The sequence below is a fragment of the Syngnathus leptorhynchus genome, chromosome 10, assembly GCF_054491065.1.
Source record: "Syngnathus leptorhynchus isolate UIUO chromosome 10, UIUO_Slep, whole genome shotgun sequence".
Classification (NCBI taxonomy): domain Eukaryota; kingdom Metazoa; phylum Chordata; class Actinopteri; order Syngnathiformes; family Syngnathidae; genus Syngnathus; species Syngnathus leptorhynchus.
In genome coordinates, this window is record NC_141204.1 from 1,772,618 (window position 1) to 1,792,147 (window position 19,530).

The window sequence follows — 19,530 nt, forward strand, 5'->3', positions numbered from 1 at the left end:
CTTTCAAAGCTTTGACTTGTTTGCGTGTGCACAGCTGTCAGCAGACAAATGGCCACGTACGTCTTGAATATAAAACGTGCTGTTTCAACAAATTCGTCACAAATTTCGTGATATCTTGCGACATAGATCGAATAAAAGGGGCCCCGGAGTCAAGATTAACGTTGCGTTCTGTTTCACTTTAAAAACTTTGGTTTTCTTTAGATCTTTTTGATATTCTACAAGCCTTAAAAGTCTGAACAATCGCCACAAAAGACAGCACTAAAAGAAACAATCCATAATTATTCTGATGTAAAAATAAATAGGTTTTCTATTTATAACGGCTCTGATACGCGTTTAATTCCCATCCATGGAAAAAAACTACAAACAAAATAAAATAAAAGTCTGTTCCACGCTTATTTGAAGCTAGGCAAGTCTATATAATTAAGAGTTACTCAACTTTAATTGATGTCAACACATACAGCCACTAGATGGAGACAAATTTCTTCCTCATTCACAGTAGGTTATTTGCTTCTAAACTTTATGACTGAAACTTATCCAGATAATGATTTTGTAAGCAGGTAGAGTATTTGCCTGGTCCATAAAACACACCTTTTTCTTTTTGACTTCTTATAGAAGAAGCACAGTCACGCTGATCCCCCAAATCACAATTGGGTTAAAGTACAAAGACCAAAATGATGTAAAACAAGCAGAGTTAACTTATGTGTTTACTTTGAAAATAGTGACTTTGCTCCTCCTCTTTTAAAAATTGACCTCATGCTCAGCTCTGTCACTTAGACAAGGATAGCCAGCGAACAAGACCTTCTGACTGGGTGAGAGACCACCTGAGCAAAAATGGAGGAATCAACTGACATGCCTAAGAAAAAAAAAGTTGTGGCAGTGGTAGGGGGTGGACTGGTAAGACAAAGTTGAAGTCAAAACTATTTTTTTCTTGAGTCATACATTGCTTTTACCCTTTTGATACATTGTGGCTCAAATTCACTCACTTTAAATAAAAGTACTGTCGCTGGAGCAGCTTAAGAAATAGAAGTAATTCATTTTGATTTTGGCAATCTGTGAGTGACAAGAACAGCCCATCTTTTCTTTTAGGTTGGCGCACTGAATGCCTGCTTCTTTGCCAAAAGAGGTTTTGATGTACATGTGTTTGAAACTCGGGATGGTACGACAGATATTTGAATCTCCCCTGACACATCTGATAATGTGATGAATTGGTGATAAAGTCGTTGTCTGACCTCTCGGCTAGATATCCGGCAAGCAAAAATCGTGAAGGGGAGAAGTATCAACTTGGCTTTATCTCACAGAGGCCGCCAGTCACTCAAGCATGTCGGAATGGAGGAGAAGGTTTGTTGACATTATTTATTGCTATAGTAGGACATAAACAATAGCCAAGGAGGGAGAACTCATGAGAACTATTTTATGAGAGTTGGATTTGAAATTTTAAAGATAATTGAATGTTACTATACACACTGACAACCAACCATTTGCACTCACCTTCACATTTGTGTACAGTTTATTAACTTAAGAAGCATGTCACAATCGCTCCCAGCAGCATTAACATTGTAAACACAACACTGGTGCAAATAGACGTCAGAAAAAAAGTGAGATCTGTGGGTGTTTTTGTTTTGAGGCTCTTCAGGAGGGGCATCTTTATTTTGGCTATTTAAGCGATTTTTGATTGAAGGTAATCTGGCTGGCTTGTGGTCTCTGAAAATGAACTCAGCTTTCCAAAAAATGTAACGAGCCATGGTTAATTATTGATTTAAGGGAGGCAAATACTTTTTTTTCCACAGAGGACCACGTAGCTTTGAATTCAATGTATATAATTTTCCCAATTAAAAACTATTTTAAACATGAATTTTATGTTTACTTGAGTTCTCTTTGTCTGATATATCACATTTGATACTTTGGGGAAATGTCGTCAGTATTTACTACTTCATTCTTGCATTGGAAAATGTATAGTTTAATATTATAATACTGCTATGGTCATTTGTTGAGGCTTTCGACTATATTGTGTTGCTTCTTCTTTTAGATTGTCTCCCAAGGAATCCCCATGCGTGCAAGAATGATCCATTCACCAAATGGTGCGCAGTCCCCAATTCCATATGGCAAAAAGGGCCAGGTTTGAAATATTTACTCTTGCTTTTCATTTGATTAAAAATGTATCAACATAAGCTATAATGGACAAAGATTCAAACAAACTAAAAAATGAATAAGCTTGTCCAACTTGCCCTGTTAATTGAAAATAGCATTTATCTGTCTAAAAATGATTGTTTGTCGCTGAGGACGCAAATGATCATAAACATATGAAGCCCAGACGGTTTTGAATTTTCAGTGAACAGCATGTTGCCTATTTGTGGCGCTGTAGCTGAACTAATGAGACATTGTTTTCACTTCAGTACATCCTGTCAGTCGACCGAGCCAATCTGAACAAAGAGCTGCTAACAGGTAGGACCATTATCTGGCTTTGCATAGTTCTGCTCAAGTAACAGTGCACAGACAAATGTGACAAGACATAACAGTGAGCAAATTAAAGTTGCACTGTGAAGAGCAATTAAACTAAATCTACAAAGCCCTTGCAAAACATCAAGTATTTGATCAATCGATAAAGATTATATTGGTATACACAAACCAAGTATAATCTAGCAAAATCCCTGATTGCACTGAACTATTAATTTGATGGCATCTTGAAGTTAAATTGAATGTGCGTGTATTTTTTCCCCTCATTTTTATCAGTGAGTCGCAGCTGTATTATGAAGTCGTGCCTCAGTTTCCACTCAGATAATGTCTGGCAGTCTTTTAATTGAACAACTTGAGCTTATCAGGACAAATTAGACTCCTGCAATGAAAACAAGAAGAAATTCCAAAACTTAAAGCTTCAACATTGTTTTTCTTTCTTATTAACTAACAGAGGCTGAGCGGTATGCAAACACCAAGTTGAACTTTGACCACAAACTACAGGATTGGAGTGCTGAATCAGGTTTAATGACCTTTATCAGGTAAGTTTTTGTAACAATGAATCCAGATAGGTACAAGAACATGCACACTGCATAATATATTAAGGCATCTGGCTTTTGTGTTTTAACTGGTTTTTATTGTTTTGAGTTTTGGTCTCGGACCTCATTCGGTGTACATAATGAAGCGACTAATGGAATTTTCCTGTCAATTTCAGGCCGGACGGATCCAAAACGCAGATCGAAGCGGACCTCATTGTCGGTTGCGATGGCGCATTTTCAGCCGTTCGCAAGCAATTTCTTCGTCAGAGCCGCTTTAACTACAGTCAGACTTACATCCCCCATGGCTACATGGAGCTCACCATGCCGCCTATCAACGGAGAGGTCAGTTCTGCTTCTAGTGCAACAATTGAGCTTTTCCACACTCACATGTGTTCTTGTTCATCCTCAGTTTGCCATGAAGGCGAATTTTCTCCATATTTGGCCACGGAACACATTCATGATGATTGCGCTCCCCAACTTGGTAAGAATGATCCATGTTTTTCTCCTCACTTTGGATGAAAATGTCATCACCTGACATCACTTGCATATATTTCCACCTAATCAGCAATTCAGAAGCTTTGAAATGATAATTGACCCTCAATGATGCCATTAGTGGGTTCATTAACCGAACGGGAACCGACTCATCGGTTACGCCGCAAAAACGACGTTTTACAAAGAGTGTTTTTTTTATTTCTTGTTGGTATTAAAACCTTTCTCTGTCGCTCCTGTCCACCTTAATCCCCAAATGATTTTTCCGCACGGCTGAGTCAGCGAGTGCTCCTTTACTCTCTCGAGGGACACAAGGTTAAAGCAGCAGACTTGAAAGTGCCTCAGCGCTCTCACTCACTGTCCTTAGCACCTAGAATGTCTTTGCAGTGCAAAAAAAAATAAAAAAAAATGTGCGACTGCTGCTGTAGAGACACGATTACAGAGACAATTTGTTCTTTTAGGAGTCATATCTGTTATTTTAGATATATGCACATGTGGGTTGTTTCATCAGTCTTACTGGAGAAAAAGGATTTTAGTATTCTATCAGTACCTGACAGAATCACCTCACCATTCCTCTCCTGAATGGAAAAAAAAAAATCTATGCGAATCTCCTTTGTTCTTTATAGGACAAGACGTTTACCTGCACTCTCTTCATGCCCTTTGAAGAGTTTGCAAAGATCACCACGGGGGATGAAGTCATCGAGTTTTTCCAAAAATACTTTCCCGACGCCATACCGTTAATAGGAGTGTAAGCACCGTACTGACCTTCACCTCTATTTCCCTATTTCATCCTCTTTTGCATCATTTTTCCCCATCCAATCCAATCCAATCAAGCCATGCCATCCTCGGAATATTTCCAAGTCATCAAGTCCATCCACACAAGCACAGTCTGTGAAGTGTGAAATTGAAGGCTGACTCTTACATGTATTTGTGCCACCCCGATTTTAATTAAAGGTGAAGCGTTTGTTGAGGCTGACAGACAGCCTCACCAAACGCTCCAGGCTTTCTCTCAGCACTGACTTGATTTGGAGCATGGAGAGCAAACAATTGAATGTGTGTGTTTTAGTTCCACAAATAGCTTAGTCAGATGGGATGACGATGCAGTGGAAAAAAACAAAACATTAAAACCCAAGTGTGCTTTGTTTACAATCATGTCGCTGTCCCAACAAACAGACATAACCGGTTCAATATTTTATTTTTCTCCCAGTGATGCTCTCCAAAAGGATTATTTTCGATTGCCTGCCCAGGCCATGGTGTCCGTCAAGTGCTCTCCGTATCATATTGGAGATAAATGTGTCCTCATGGGCGACGCGGCTCATGCAGTAGTGCCTTTCTACGGCCAGGGAATGAATGCTGTAAGTAACACCGAGGGATTGGATGGATGGATATGATAAAAGAATGTAAATATAGATTTGTTTTTTTTAGGGATTTGAAGATTGCATTGTCTTTGATGAAATAATGGAGAAGTTCAATGAAGATTTCAGTAAGTGCATGTGATCTAAACAATTTATGACTGGGTCCGATGAAGAATTTGACCGCTGCTTTTTACACAGGTGCTGGACTGCCCGAGTATTCCAGAGTGCGAGTTCCCGATGACCATGCGATCGCAGATCTGGCCATGTACAATTACATTGAAGTAATTTCACGCCGTATTGTAAAATGCAACATATTGTGAACAAGGATTGTGATTGGCTGGACAAGGGTGGGAGAATTCAGATCACTTATACTGCACTCTGGCACTATTAACAATAAAGCAATCATACCATACCGTATAATACCAAATAACCCCCCGTGGTATCCTCAAATGAAAAGTGAACTCATTAAGCCATGATCAATAGTTGTTCATTTGCTCTTGAATGAGCTTTTTGTATTGAAGTTTATTGAAGGACAGCAAACACGGGTATCGATTTTAAGTGGAACTATATGTATCAAAATGTAGTCACGCTAAAATTCAATCCAAAGTAATTTCCTTGATTGTATATCTGAGTTCACAGCAGATCTTAATAAACTGGATCCAATGTACAGATCTAGGTCATGAATATGCTAATTTATCCAATGCAAGCTTAAGGACAGAATGCAAATGAGGGAAGGCAAATAGCAGCTGACAAACATTGGCCACACACAAAGGAGCCCAAATGTCAATGAAACGTGACAATTGAAATAAGTCTCGTCTTGATTTATACATTGTAGTGCTATTGAACTAACAAACGATTTTTTCCTTGCTTTCAAATGACCTGACCTTTTAATACACTTGTGGCATTCATTTCAAAACTTGCTGGCTGTTTATTTGGCAGATGCGAGCTCACGTCAACTCCAAATGGTTCCTTTTCCGAAAGCGTGTGGATAACATCCTCCATTTCCTCATGCCCAAGACAATCATCCCACTTTACACGATGGTAAGTGCAAAATATAAAGCATAAGGTGAAATATGACAGCCGCTTTTCAAATAAGCAGTATTCTTTACCTCCAATCAGGTGACGTTCACAAGAACACGTTACCATGAAGCTGTGAATCGCTGGCACTGGCAAGACAAAGTAAGTCCCTGAAATCCTTACAGCCATTAATAGACTTTCTGTCTCATGTGACATTTAAAGTGCTTCACATCAAATTGACGATAAAAAAAAAAAAAAAGATGGTTCCTCTAGGTAGCGTTAATCAGCCTTTTTTTTGGTGCCACTCAATACAGTTGAGTAATGAGTTCAGTACATTGCAATCGGGTTCACCTCAGCTATGTAAAGAGCGTGCGTCTTGTCAGTGAATTGAACAAAGACCAAAACTGTGGCACAGTGTCAACCTTGGAGATGTCTTTAAACAAGAAAAACAAACATCACCCTGTGTCAATGCTTTTTTTTTTTTGCTTCCTATTCAATGCAGTCATGTTCCAGAATAAAACACAGAGTAACATGGCCCGTATATTTGGGTGAATAACTCCGCTTGATTGCTATTTGAGGAAATTCAGTTTTATTTTATTTGTATATTCAAAGCATGTTGTACCCTATTAAAAAAATCCATCATTGTGATTGAATCTATTTTCAGTTTGGGCTATTATAATTCATATGGAAAATATTGGTCAGATTAGCAACAAATCTGAGGGTAATTTGTTTTTATCAATGCAGCAAATGCAAATAAAGCTTAGCCTTAAAAGTTTGAGCTCGTCACATTTTCGTAAAACTAACATCGTGGGATTCGAATGTAAATATTGCACTGCTTTTTTTTTTTTTTTTCCAAATATTTGATTTTGTTCACAGGTAATAAATCGGGGCCTGTTTTTTGCTGCTACGGGAGCAATTTTGGGAGGCTCTATCCTGCTCGTGAAAAATCCCACACAAATCAACAAGCTCAGCATTCCCGCTGAGAAACTGTGGAACAAGCTTGCAGAATTTAAGAGCTCCTAAATACTTGACTCACATCTGACGCTGAGTACATCAATTACAACATCACTCACAGTGATAAAATGTATTCAATTAATTGTCATGCTGCGAGAGAAAATGTCTCAATTAAATTCATTACTGTGCTTCATTATATGAAAATGGCGCTTGATTAGCACAGTTGGCAGATTAGATTTATTTCATATGATACCATTTATTTGGAATAGTACCACTTCTATTAGTACTAAACAAAGACAAAATACAAATATTTATGAAATAAGAGTACTCATTTGCTCGACTAGTGACTCAATGGCTTTTGTCCACATTTGGATCCAGGTCAGGATTTTCTGCTCAGAGCATTATGAGCAGGCACATTGTCATTTTGAATCATCCACGTCATGACCAGACGCAATTTTCTGCTCTTCGCACACCTTGAATGAAGCACGGGATCTTTTTTTTTTTTTTGTCGATGTGCTAGTTGATCAGCTGCAGTAAACATGTTGAATGGCTGTAGCGAGCCGAGGTAACAGTTGTGCAATATACTCCGGGGAGAAAAAAAATCATTCTTCGTAAATATACAGCATTGTTCATGATGCCAGTCCTGGAACTCTTCTGACAGACGGAGCCCACTCCAAAACAAAAAAGAATCTGTATGCCTTGAAGTCCTTGAAGTTTTCTCTTATGTTGCTCACAGTCCTTCTCACGCATACTGTAGAATTCTGCCATTTTCAACAGTGACGCTGGAAAGATTTGGATTGAAAATACTCAAAGCAAGTTAGATAGATCATAAAAAATAGTATCTCTTTATTGAATCCATGAACACATATTAAGTGTCGTAGCAGCGTGTATGACAATACCCGATTGCTTTTCGATACCAACCATAGATGAACTCGGTTACGACGTGACCAAGACCGACAATTAGCACAAATAAGGCAAGAAAATATAGATGTATGTTTTGATAGCATATATGTTAACCAGGATGAGAATATTTGATTTTCAAACCCTCTCATTCAAGTGATCATATTGATTTGAGCTTTAAATAGTACGCCTGGTCGTAAACCTGCACAGGATGACACTCTCGCCTTCACAGCGGCCTCACTTGAATGACATTAGCGGAGGACTCCGCAGGGGACGTCACATCCAAGCGGTGAAAATCGTCACTTGTAATAACGAAGACGATAGAGGAGGAGCTGAAGGTCACCCTCTTTTTGGGTCTCTTTCTTCTGCCGCGTGAACTTGAAACAACGATGGGTCTGATAGGACGCTCAACCGGAGCCAGGGGCCGCTCTTTGAAGCTTTGCTGCAGCCAAGACAACCTTGAGCACAGCAGCTGCAGCAAACAGCGTCGGAACTGGTGGGGAAAAGAAGAGCCGGGGTTTGTGCTGCTCAATGTGACAATGACATTCAACCCCCTGATTTGTATGCCGAGCACACCAGACACAAATGAAATTGACAATTTCCCCACCCACATTCTCGTGTGCCTGTTTACTTCAAACATCTGGTGTGCTCTTCCTTTTGGTCGATTGAATGGGATGACATTGATTTTCGTCTTTAAATTCAAAAGTCGTCAAATTAGCATGACACCTTTTAGGGCCTCTCATTTGCTCCCACATATGGTTTGTAAAAATTGGATAAATGACCAACCTTCATGCTCATGAATACATAGATGAGGGGGTTGTAGGCTGTGCTGGACTTGGCAAAGAAGGATGGGATGATGGCCACAGTGGGCGAGACCATGCTCTTCCTGCCAAAAGCCACCATCATAGACACAACAGCGTAGGGCGTCCAGCACACCAGGAAGCAGGAGATCATGAGAAGAAACATTGCAGCTACCTTCTTCTCATATCTAAGAATTTTGACAATTTGGACCGTCTGAAGATCCTGGATGGAGCGCAGCTAATCAAAACAAAGAGCAGAAGTCAGTTCATGTATTGCTAGACTATGTGTGAAATTGTCTCTATCTGGAGTGAGATTTTCTTGACAGCAGAAATACTCAGGGTTCAGATACTTGCTTTAGACGATTTTCCTAAAACCTCCCAATCGCCGTATTGCTTCAAATGCTCCTCTGGTGCACGGGAGAGCTTCGGGGACTTTACACACAGGTTTGCATGGGAATTCGTGAGAAAGTTAGGAAAGGAAATCGAACAGCCGACACCTTCATGGTGCTGCAGGATGTTTCACCTTTCCCAGAATTCACAGATTTGCTAGACTCATACAATTATCAAGCTTAACGCAATTATTTCATTGCAATCCTCACACGCACTTGCCCTTTTTTATTGCTTTTATATTACCAGGCAACAGACGGAATCAAGTGAGAAGGCGCAAAAAGCTTAGGATGATAATAGAGCTAGAAATGAAAGGCAGCACTCAAGTCACTTTGTGAGGGTCACAGTTCCTTTTTCATGAAATATAAAGATTGTTATCTGTGGGCTTTCCAGCCAACATAGATTATTAAGAGTTACTTTTGCTTGATTGATTATGGGGGAACCAAACAATTCATTATGATTCAATGTTCTTTTGCAGTCAAATAGGCCACACAGTTTTGCCTCGTCTGCTTTAATCATTCCAAACAATCAAGAGAATTCTCAATTCATCAGTGATTAGGCCAAAATGTCATTGTTTTTTCCTCCACCGCCCTTCACGAATGTTTCGTGTCGTTTCATCTTGTGAACTGCATCTATTCTGACTGCTATGAAGCAATTCATCATAACAACAAGCCTCTGTATAATACTGAAAGTAGTGCCGTGGTCACGGAACGACGCGTTTTAGAAAGTATTTTTAAAGATAGGGAGAGTGATGAAATGCCCTTATGGTGCTCCATTCATTAAATGACCTCATTTTACCTTGGAAAGACAAATCATTTTTTATATCCACTTGACACGAATTTTAATGAGCCCTTCCATTCACAAGTTTTTGCAACGGATTATTCGGACTCATTCAGAATTCATGTTCTAGTATCAGCAAATATTTCAATGGTCTCACCATTTGTACTGTGTAGAGGATGTTCCCATAGCAGTAGATCATGATGCCAACAGGAACAAAGAAGCAAGCCAGGAGGAATAGAAGAATGAATGAAGCATCATTTGGGTCCTTGGAGGCCCAGTCCAAGGAGCATCCCAGTTGGTGGATCTCCAGTGTGTAGCGGTTCCAGCCCAGAAGAGGAGCCCCAGTCCAAGCCAGGGAGTAAAGCCAGATGTGGCCAATGGCCCGCCACACCCAGGGAAAGTCCACCACCTGTGCATGGACCACCCGGATGTAGCGCTCATAAGCTAACGCTGCCAGCGTCATGATGGAGACGATGCCTGAACGGAAATTAGGATGTGGGTTAGCAACTTCCAATCCTCCAAACATTTCCATTGGAGACTGACATTTCCATTGGAAAGCTTCAACTTTCTACAAGTGTCATCATCATCAAACATTATCTTTGGTTTTCAGTTGTATGTGTGTGTGCGCATGCATGCAGGCACGCACAAAATATGAAATATCAAATCCATACATCTCTCCAATGACATGCCCACTTAACCATGCCAAAGCTGTCATTCTTCATTAATCTGCTAATTAATGGAGGAAAGATTTGCAGGGATTCCTCTTCCCACATCAAATTTCAGCAGGATGGACATGTTATGCCAGACGTGACTGCTATTAGTCCCGCAGCTCTCCTGGCTGGCTTTTGTGTCAGTCAACGACCTCCACTGAGTAATATTTTGGATGAGGTGCAAGGATGATATGGCATATTCGTCAAGAGAGGACATTTTCTCCACTCTGGAGGACACAAAGTGATGAGAGCTCTATCTAAGCATTCCTGTGTGGACTTTGCATGTTCTCACTTCCAAATATGTGAGGTCAACTTTATTGTAAAGTTTTTCACCGAGTAACCCCAAATTTAAAAAAAAATAAGTGTCAGGAAATGGGGTTTGAGAAAATAGCAATCTAGATTGCAATCTTACCGAATAAACTGTTACTGAAGCCGTCCCACACGCACGTTGCATGGCTCCAAATCCAGCCACCTTTGACGCACGAGACAAATGTAAAGTTGATTCCAACGACAGAAACCAGCAAGTCACTCAAACTTATGTTGACGAGTAACAAATTGGTAGGTGTCCGAAGTCTCTTGAATTTGCAGTAAAGTAGAAGGACAAGAACGTTGTTGCAGAATCCAAACACTCCAATGGTTCCGACGGTGAAGGCGAGAAGTTTGTAGGTGCCAAAAGCAAACAGGTGATGTTCGGCTCTGCTTTCATTGTAAGAATTCATTGCGGGGAGAAAAAGGGGCTTTCGGTCATGGTGGTGGCGAGATGTGCGGCTGCAGCGCGCGTCCTTCACAGAGCACGCGAGCGAGCGAGCGCGCGCGCGCCGTTCATTCAACAAACCCACAAGCAGCAGCAGCGCGCCTCCTCAGAAACTAGGTCAATGTAACACTGTCACATGACACATTTAGTTAGGTAAATGCATTTTCAATCTCATGCAAAAAGAAGATTATTGATCAATATATGATCAAATAAAGTGCTGGAGGAGCTCCAGAGATTGACAAGGCACCCTCTAGCCCAAATGTAGTGTCTATTTTTTCATTTGCCATAATTCATTTAGCATTGTGTGCATCAAAAAGCAACAGGAACATGTTTGGATGGAGTAAAAGCAATGAGCAAATGATAGCTTTTTTTTTTTCTTCTTAAATCTTAGTCCAAGCACTATAAAAGTTGAAAAAAGTGGGAAAGTATTTTAAGGGGATTGTTTTTCACCTGTGTGTGTGTGTGTGTGTGTGTGTGTGTGTGTGTGTGTGTGTGTGTGTGTGTGTGTGTGTGTGTGTGTGTGTGTGTGTGTGTGTGTGTGTGTGTGTGGGTGGGCATTTTCCTTCCAGTGCTACAAGATAGCCAACGGAATAACACCAGGCTGATGAAAAAGACATTTGAAACGTTCATCTTATCAATGGTTAAGTGTGTGGGAGTTCCATGCAAAAAGTCACCTTCCTCATTTCCATCCACGGCTTTTTGAATAATCACCACACAGTATCGCTGGTGTCACGTGTGTCATTTTTGGTGACCTTTTGAGGTGCTCTCTCCATCATCCAGATGCCTCTTTTACCACTGACGCAAAAGGTTGGAAGACATTATTTACGCTTGACCTCATTTTCATGAGACTTCAGGTTGATTCAAAATAGCAGATCCGTCATGAGTAACAAAACACACCAGTCTCAAGGTGCGTGACACAGAATCTTAGAATAAAATGCACAAGCCAGTATAAAGGTCAACTTTTTTTTTCTTCAAGAGATACATTTTTATCTATAAGTGTTGTATTGCAGTACATGATGCAGTACATTTCAAATGTAAACTACCAATTCCAAATTGAAAGTAAACCTCTTGAGTCCCCTTACAGACGTACGTGACTGCAGGCTTGTTCACACATGAAACATTTTTCTTGATGCCTAACCACACAACACCACAGGTGTCAATGTATTGACTTGTCATTTTGAACTCAGAGGTGTAAATAAATGTACTGAGAACGCACAATGTAGCACATCTCCATTGTTGCAATGCAAAGTACAAGATGTGGCAAAGAGTCCCTAAAAATAGACGGATTTGATTTTCAAAGAATTGTTGAATGTTGAAGAGGAGTTCAAATTTGTATGAAATGTCTTCTTCGGTTAGATGGAAGCTCTCTGCTGATTTGGCCAAAGAAAAAAAAATCAAAAGGCAACCGAATCTCATTTGTGGTCAATCAGAAGCCTTTTTTCTATGCACGTGCTGTAATTCCAATCACTCTTCATCTCAACTGGACACCAGCCTGCAATTCAATATGGTGAGGCCGATGATAGATGGGAGTTGGTTGGCTTTCATTTCCAAAGCGGGGACCCCCGCGAAGGTTGGAAAATGCAGCCATTAGGTGGGCTGAAACCAAAGAAGCCAGCCAAAGGACGGTGACAGAGGGAGGCCATCTAATCTCATCTGAGTCAACATCTCACCCCGATGAGGACACATTTCCCGCTTCGGTGGGTTAAGGTCAGGTGGAGGACGATGTCAAGTCAGATATGCAGTAATTAGTGGAAGAATAATTGTTTTTCAATTTTACAATAAATGGTGTGTATTAGGTTTAACTTGATAACCTGCAAATGTTTCATTATGAGAGGTTATTGCAGCCATGGGAGAAAAAGTACATTGCGTAAAGGTGCTAAAATAAAACCTCTCCGCTTTGCCGGGGTTCCATTAATGCTCTGTCACTAGTTTGCCAGAGAAAGAGCAGGACAAGATGTTATCGATTGGCTGATTCCTCTCTGCTGGGAATTCACTCAAACGGAGATCATATGGGACGGGATGGTTCACTAACAAAGGTCATCCATCCGTTGGTAAAAACGGGCCAGGGACAATATGTCAGAATTATTGGATTTAAAGAATGAATCGATATTTTTAATAGTACCCCTCCGACCTCACGGCACATGGTGGTGACAAGCGGTATCACGAGGACGTGACACAACCGAGGCAAAATCTTGCAGTTATTTGAACTATAAATCCACATTTCATGTATCAATCTTCTGAATGTACTCCAGCAAATCCATATTCGTTCCTCACTCTGTTGAATTCAAATTCGTTAACAAGGGGAGGTGCCAGGAGTTGGCTGCTTCCTCCCACAACGGCGCACAGTGGCATATAACTGTGTTAAGAAAGCAAAATACCAAAAGAAATCAAACATAAATGCTTCCTTATCACATTCAGGCAGATTATATAGCAATACTAAAAGGTATGAGTTGAGTTGTGTATGTCAAGTCTCATTTTTCCTGCTACAATCAAGCTAGTTTGACCCGGAGGTGGACAGTGGATGTGCTTGTCCAAAAAGATTTGGAAAACGAGTTTAGATAAGTGATTGTCTGTGTTTTATTCCCACTGGTGCAATGTGTCCCTGTTACTTTCAAATGGCACTTTGGCTGGTACAAGAAAGAAAAAAAAAACTTGTAACCTTCAAATGCTACATTGTATAGCGAGGCACAAGAACATTTTTCTTTTCATGTGAAATACAGTCTGCAGAAGAGTGTAGGAAGGAAAATAAACCTGCAAATATTTGATAGCAGTTGTTGATGCTAGAGGGAGTCACGACGAAAGATAGCAAACTAGGTACATGCGTATTAGCGAGCGCTTCCTTTAAATTGGCTGGATTCAAATAATATTATACAAGATTATATTCTTCTTTGGTAAAACACATTCAGTTTCTTGGTTCTAGTAAATGATAGTAAATGACAAATTGATTGAAATAGCTCATCCTCATCTGTCTTCATTCCGTAGAGCAAGTTGGCTTTGCACTAAGATGGAGGGATTATGTTTTGGTTGCTTCTTTCATTTGGGGAAGCAGACTGCTAGACACTTTGACAGCAGATCCAGGCTAAGTACAAATACCTATGTGCAAATCCATTAGCAATGCGAATCTGTTTGGCAATGATAAAAGTCCCAGTCACTCTGCAAGATGGATTGCAGAAAAAAAATATTCACCTGGAGGAAACGTGCAGGCTCTAGTCAGCGTGTTCCTCACTCATGGCTATGTGCCAAAAATAAGTTACTTGAAACATTTATTGCTGCTGCCACAGTAACAATTTAAAAAAGATAACAATAAAAAAAACAATCGTAGCCGTTTAAACATTATATTGAGCCCATAACCCCTTAAAGTTACTTTCTATTTCTGGTTTCTTACATTTAGTCATGTGATTGGAATCATTAGACAAATTTAAAAATAGTAGTTTGCCTTTCAAAATGGGCCCAGATCCGCTCTGATGAAATCATCAATTAAGGATGGTGATCGTGATTGATGACACCACAGTCACCATGGCTCAGCAAGAAAGATGGCAGTCTCCCATTGTTACTATAGATACTCCACTTGATGGCTGGGATGGATGGTATTTTAGTGACTCTGCCATCCCCAGATAGCCTTTAAAGGACATTTCTGTGAATAAAGCCAAAAGGTTAATGGCATATCTTGCCACCTTGCCATGCATTTGCTGATTTTCTATGAAGCCATGCAGATGGAATACATGAGGATGACCCAACAGGGGGCATAAAGGAGCATACGGTGAGAAAAAAAAAAAGCATAGAAGGTCAGGAGTAATTCCTATTCATGTTTCTGCATCAAGAAATAGATCAAGTAAAGATGAGGATGCTGTTCAGAATTTTGCATGTCGGCGCATGTTCATCAAGTGAAGGATGAACAACATGAATATGAATTATGCAAAACCACTCGGAATACTTTTTTAATTTATCCTGACAATCTTATTTCCAACTGGGGCATGAGTGTGCATATTCATAATGACTCTATATTTCATCTCAGACATGGTGCAAGAGTTCCGGTCAAACAAAAGAAAATCAAATCAACGAGAGATGAGTAGAAAATCTTCGTCGTGTATCAAGGGAGAAAATAAGCAGAAATTTGTTTACAGCATGATGACATCATACCTGCATCGAAATGAATTGCTGCAATGGGAGCTTTAAAGCTTTGATTGACAGTTGAACCAATTTGGTTCCTTTATGCTTGAGAAAAGCGCTCCTTGGAAATATTACACAATGTGCAGGCTAAACATTACATCAAAGGATGATCGGTGAAAGAAACCAAAGTTGTTCATTAAAAAAAAAAAAAAAATCACAAAATCCATCCTTGCCAGAAATTCTTCAATTTCTAAAAACTCATTGATTAGTGACGCAGTTTTCCAAATCAGGAGCTCCTAACTGCTGTCTCAATTTGAAGGTTATATCTATGTCACGTCTGCCCTACAAACGCTGCGTCTGCACTGTGACAGCTGATCGATTACTTGTCTTCTAATTATCTCATCAGTAGAATATAGGGCAAAGTGAATAGTAACTTGAATGCAAACTTAAATGCGCTCCTCACATGAAATGATCAGTCATCATATATTTAGAATATCTTGAAATAAGGCGGAAGCAAAGACCGAAATGTGAATATGTTTCATCAAATCCAAACTGCTGTGTAATATGAAAGAATTGAGTGCTGGCAGTGTGCCACCCAGTGGTTCCTCACAAGTCAGCAAGCCAGTTATGCTTTCTTTTTAGCTCACGGCCACATAATATAGTCATTACTTCCCACAAACATGTTTGGGGAGCACACAAGACAAGAACCAAAATTTTGCATAGGAACTGTTACTGTATAATTGAATTTTACGGGCACCAAAATATTTCGAACACAATGAAGACATTTTTTTGTACTTGAAACAGAAATAGGATACTTACAAGACTGTTTTGAATATTTCTAAATTGTGTCTGGCTTAGTTCCGCCCATATCTGGGTAACATGTATGTATATTTGAAGTAACCACACATTTTAACCATCCATTTTCCCATGAAGAGGGGAACACCCTGTGCTCAATTTTACTGAGGGGCCCTGAAGCCTTTTTTTTTTTTTTAGCCAGCCCACTTGTAGCTCACGTTAGTTAACCATACCACAACACAAATGCAAGCAAGCCCGCAACAATAGCCTGTTATAACAAATGTTATTTTTATACTGGGTCGCTGCATTGTTGCTATTTGTCGCCATTACTTTGTTTCTATGCTTTAAAATGAACTGAACAAAGGAAAATGATGTCCTATTCCTAAGCATCATACAGATGAATGACAAAAAGACATGACAAGTGCACATTTGTTTCTAATTGGCTTTGACTTTCAGTCATTCCAAATCAAAGCATCTTAGAGTACTCAAATAATGAATGGATGTGGATGTTGGAAAAATACAACAGTAGAGGGCGCTGCTAAACTGTTCTAATTCTGAACAAAATGGATTTGAAAAATATTCTGGACTGCAAGCAGTGCAGTTATAATATGTTGTCGTAAAATGTCTTCACAAAACCATTTCCAAATGCCACAATCCACATCGACCAGACCAACATGCAAACTTTGTCAGGACAAGTACATGAATTTAGAATTGAGGTTCCTTGTCACACAAAATGATTTAATAGTGTTTTATTCTTCCCCCTTGTTTTGCTCATAACATGAGACAGAAGACGAGGACTGGATTTGTGTTTTGGACTCAGCGAGACAAAGTCAGACTGACAATAGAACAACAGGTGCCAACACCAGGTCATGCCCTAGTCCTTAACTATGTGGAGACCAAGGTTATACGGTAACTAAGAGTAGAAAATGGTATTAAAAAGTTAACTCGGTTCATGACAAAGTGTTTCAACTGGAACGCGTTGGCCAGTCACAACAATTTGAAGCAACGCTTGACGAAATTGTTCAATATTGACAAGGAACCGTTTTCACATCACAACACAGGCACACTTTGACTTGTTTGTATGTATACATATGTGACTTGGCCTACTGGAGAGTATCCCCATGATTCCGTCAAAGCGGTGGCCTCCACATACTCGAATTGCATGTCTTTGACATTTTGTCAACAGTCTTCATTCATTACCATTGCTGTAAAAGGACATATTATCTGTCTTCTTCCATCTTTTCTCATATTATGATCAACAAACTGTTTTGCTTCTGATCTGTTTCGCCTCCCTCCATTCAAACATTTATTGTTCATTGTTAAAACACTGGGTGAATCTACTTTTGTTTATAATGCATGCTGGGCCTCCGTTGAGGTATTCACAATGCTGACAGCAAGAGAGCCAGATCTTCTCCGTCCTCATTTTGATTGACAGTGCAAGCAAAGAAACTGAAGTCTTGCGATATTGCTTTGTGTCAAATGGGAATAGATGATTTGAAAGACTCGTCAAGCTCGGTGGGTGTGTCAGGCACAATGCAAGCGCAGACTATTTAAAACCCCACCAAACAACCATAAAATAAAACCCCCATCATTTATTTATAGAGAAAGATCCTGAATCTTCCTCCTGAAGTGTTTGCATGGCCGGTTGGTGACAAGGTATTAACGTGGGGGTCCAGAGGGATCACACATGTAGGGGGAATCCGAGTGGGGTCTTACCTTAAAAGGCAGAATCCCAAAGCCCACTGTCCATAACGGAAGGAATGTACACCTCTGACCTGAACGCTTGACATGTGCATAAACTTGATGTTTTACTGCAGTCTCGCTGGTACAATACCCCATGTGGAACATCTGGAGCAGAAAAAAACGGGACATCTAACTAGTCAAGCGTTCATTCAATATATGTCATGATGTCACTACAAGCTGAGTTGGAAAGTAAACAAGCAATTGTCGCGAGAACGAATTAGAACTTCTCCACTCTACGTTCTCCAACAACAATCTGCCGTTTTTGCATTTTCTCCGAAACTAAACTCTTTAAAAGTCCTTTCAGATGAGTAAATGATACTTTGCTGCCAACAAATTAGAACGTAGTTCTAAGTTTGGTCGATTTTGTTGGCATGGGTCACACTAATTATAGGACAGGCATGCAGTGTCAATAGAAGCCCCTCCCATTCATCCTCAATGACCTGACCACATTACTGGATTCAAGGAGTCGGGTCGTCTCATTAGAGTCACCAGGTTGCTGCAGATTAAAAACTGTCTCATGATGTCACCCGCTATCTATAAGGGGAGAGACTTTTCTAAGCTCCTGCCACTCCTTCTGCATGGCATTCATGGAATTCAGGGCAAATGTATAAATACAATACGACGTGGCGGCCTGTTGCTGCACCGTGCTGTGTGAAATGTCAAATAAAAATAGAGGGATTTGATTGACTCAGCAAGATGATTGTCATTCAAATTAAAAGCTACACGTGAGTTATGCATCGTGACACTCAAGTGTAGTATTCGTCACAATGTTTGCAAGGAGAATTGCAAGATGAAAAAAAATGTGCACCATTCTGATCATTCAAATACAAAAGACATAGATCATTTGCCAATAAAGTTCAATTAATAGGATTTTATAAATATTAGAAGGTGGTTTTGAATGTAGGTGTTCATGAAATGCAAGCTCCCAGGGGCACCTTGGCTAAATGGGTCTGGGTTTTGTCACCGAGATGAGAGTGCCGTGTTTAGCTCTCGCCCTCGTTCACGTGCCGAAGATACAAACACAAAGCGTATTTTCCATGGTTACTGTCAGACAAACAGGAGTCAACAGTGCTATCCCTGGTCCAAGCCATACTGTACTCGTACATCTGCACTGCATCAACTCTGACTCACCATCTTTTTCTTCGTCTCATTCTCAAAAACTCTCTTTTTGTTGTCTTTTGAAAGGAAGGTTGTGCCAATTCAGCAAATACGTAGAACACTTAAGTCCACATTTCTTGTGGGGGAATCCTTGAGTAAATTTTCCCAGGGTAAGTCTTCTTGTCAGGTATCATGGGCTTTGCATTGTTGAGCATGCAGACAATAAATCCGTCTGTTCAGCAATTTTACAGTTCCGAGAAAAAAATCAAACATGACGGTGCTGGTAATGCTAAATCAATATTTCATCTTGAAGATTTTTTTTGTGATGAGGTATTTGATGGATTATTAATGTGCTGTCCCAATGGTATCAATGGTGTCACTTGCCAAAAAGCAACTGAGATAAGCTTAACCTTGGACAGAATTAGCGACAGAGAATATTTAAGCCCTACTGAGGGTCTCAACTGCTTCGGAGCTCCCTCGTGCCAAATGTGGCTCAGCTATGAGGATGAGGAAACGCTGCCAGGTCTCTAGCGGCAAAATGTGATCTATATTTAAATGTATGCAAAAACCTTAATCCGACCATGTTGGATTTTCTGAAAATTGGATTCCACCCAGGCCAGACTATTTGATTAGAAAGCAAATTCCTCT

The 19,530-nt window shown here is 40.1% G+C and overlaps 2 protein-coding genes across 5 annotated transcripts; one reads left to right on the forward strand and one right to left on the reverse strand.

The window, feature by feature from the left end:
• Positions 1–28: 28 nt before the first annotated feature.
• On the forward strand, positions 29–6,998 carry kmo (kynurenine 3-monooxygenase). 3 transcript variants are annotated; one of them, XM_085921576.1, is made up of 16 exons: positions 29–56; positions 775–894; positions 1,087–1,156; positions 1,241–1,338; positions 2,027–2,116; positions 2,394–2,442; positions 2,906–2,993; positions 3,167–3,332; positions 3,400–3,471; positions 4,106–4,227; positions 4,687–4,834; positions 4,905–4,962; positions 5,033–5,115; positions 5,774–5,875; positions 5,954–6,013; positions 6,728–6,998. In XM_085921576.1, exons 2-16 carry the CDS (start codon positions 832–834, stop codon positions 6,872–6,874), a joined length of 1,416 nt encoding a protein of 471 aa, XP_085777702.1. In that variant the 5' UTR covers positions 29–56; positions 775–831; the 3' UTR covers positions 6,875–6,998. The 3 variants fall into 3 exon arrangements, with proteins under 3 accessions (XP_085777702.1, XP_085777701.1, XP_085777703.1); XM_085921575.1 differs by lacking the exon at positions 29–56 and adding an exon at positions 366–495; XM_085921577.1 differs by lacking the exons at positions 29–56; positions 1,087–1,156 and having other exon boundaries at positions 776–894.
• A 629-nt stretch (positions 6,999–7,627) lies between these two features.
• On the reverse strand, positions 7,628–16,118 carry opn3 (opsin 3). 2 transcript variants are annotated; one of them, XM_085921579.1, is made up of 5 exons: positions 16,066–16,118; positions 10,795–10,854; positions 9,830–10,149; positions 8,492–8,743; positions 7,628–8,198 (listed from the first exon to the last, which is right to left on the reverse strand). In XM_085921579.1, the coding sequence occupies exons 3-5, from the start codon at positions 10,133–10,135 to the stop codon at positions 7,932–7,934; spliced, it is 825 nt and encodes a 274-aa protein (XP_085777705.1). In that variant the 5' UTR covers positions 10,136–10,149; positions 10,795–10,854; positions 16,066–16,118; the 3' UTR covers positions 7,628–7,931. The 2 variants fall into 2 exon arrangements, with proteins under 2 accessions (XP_085777705.1, XP_085777704.1); XM_085921578.1 differs by lacking the exon at positions 16,066–16,118 and having other exon boundaries at positions 10,795–11,142.
• Between the last annotated feature and the right edge of the window lie 3,412 nt (positions 16,119–19,530).

Excerpts from the sequence above, each read along its gene's own strand:
- opn3 (XM_085921578.1), bottom strand. The coding sequence starts at position 11,101 with ATGAATTCTTACAATGAAAGCAGAGCCGAACATCACCTGTTTGCTTTT. Across the intron at positions 10,150-10,794 it reads CTTCAGTAACAGTTTATTCG|GCATCGTCTCCATCATGACG; the intron begins GTAAGATTGCAA and ends ATTTCCGTTCAG. Across the intron at positions 8,199-8,491 it reads ATGTATTCATGAGCATGAAG|TTCCGACGCTGTTTGCTGCA; the intron begins GTTGGTCATTTA and ends TTTCCCCACCAG.
- kmo (XM_085921576.1), top strand. The coding sequence starts at position 832 with ATGGAGGAATCAACTGACATGCCTAAGAAAAAAAAAGTTGTGGCAGTG. Across the intron at positions 1,339-2,026 it reads ATGTCGGAATGGAGGAGAAG|ATTGTCTCCCAAGGAATCCC; the intron begins GTTTGTTGACAT and ends TTCTTCTTTTAG. Across the intron at positions 4,228-4,686 it reads GCCATACCGTTAATAGGAGT|TGATGCTCTCCAAAAGGATT; the intron begins GTAAGCACCGTA and ends TTTTTCTCCCAG.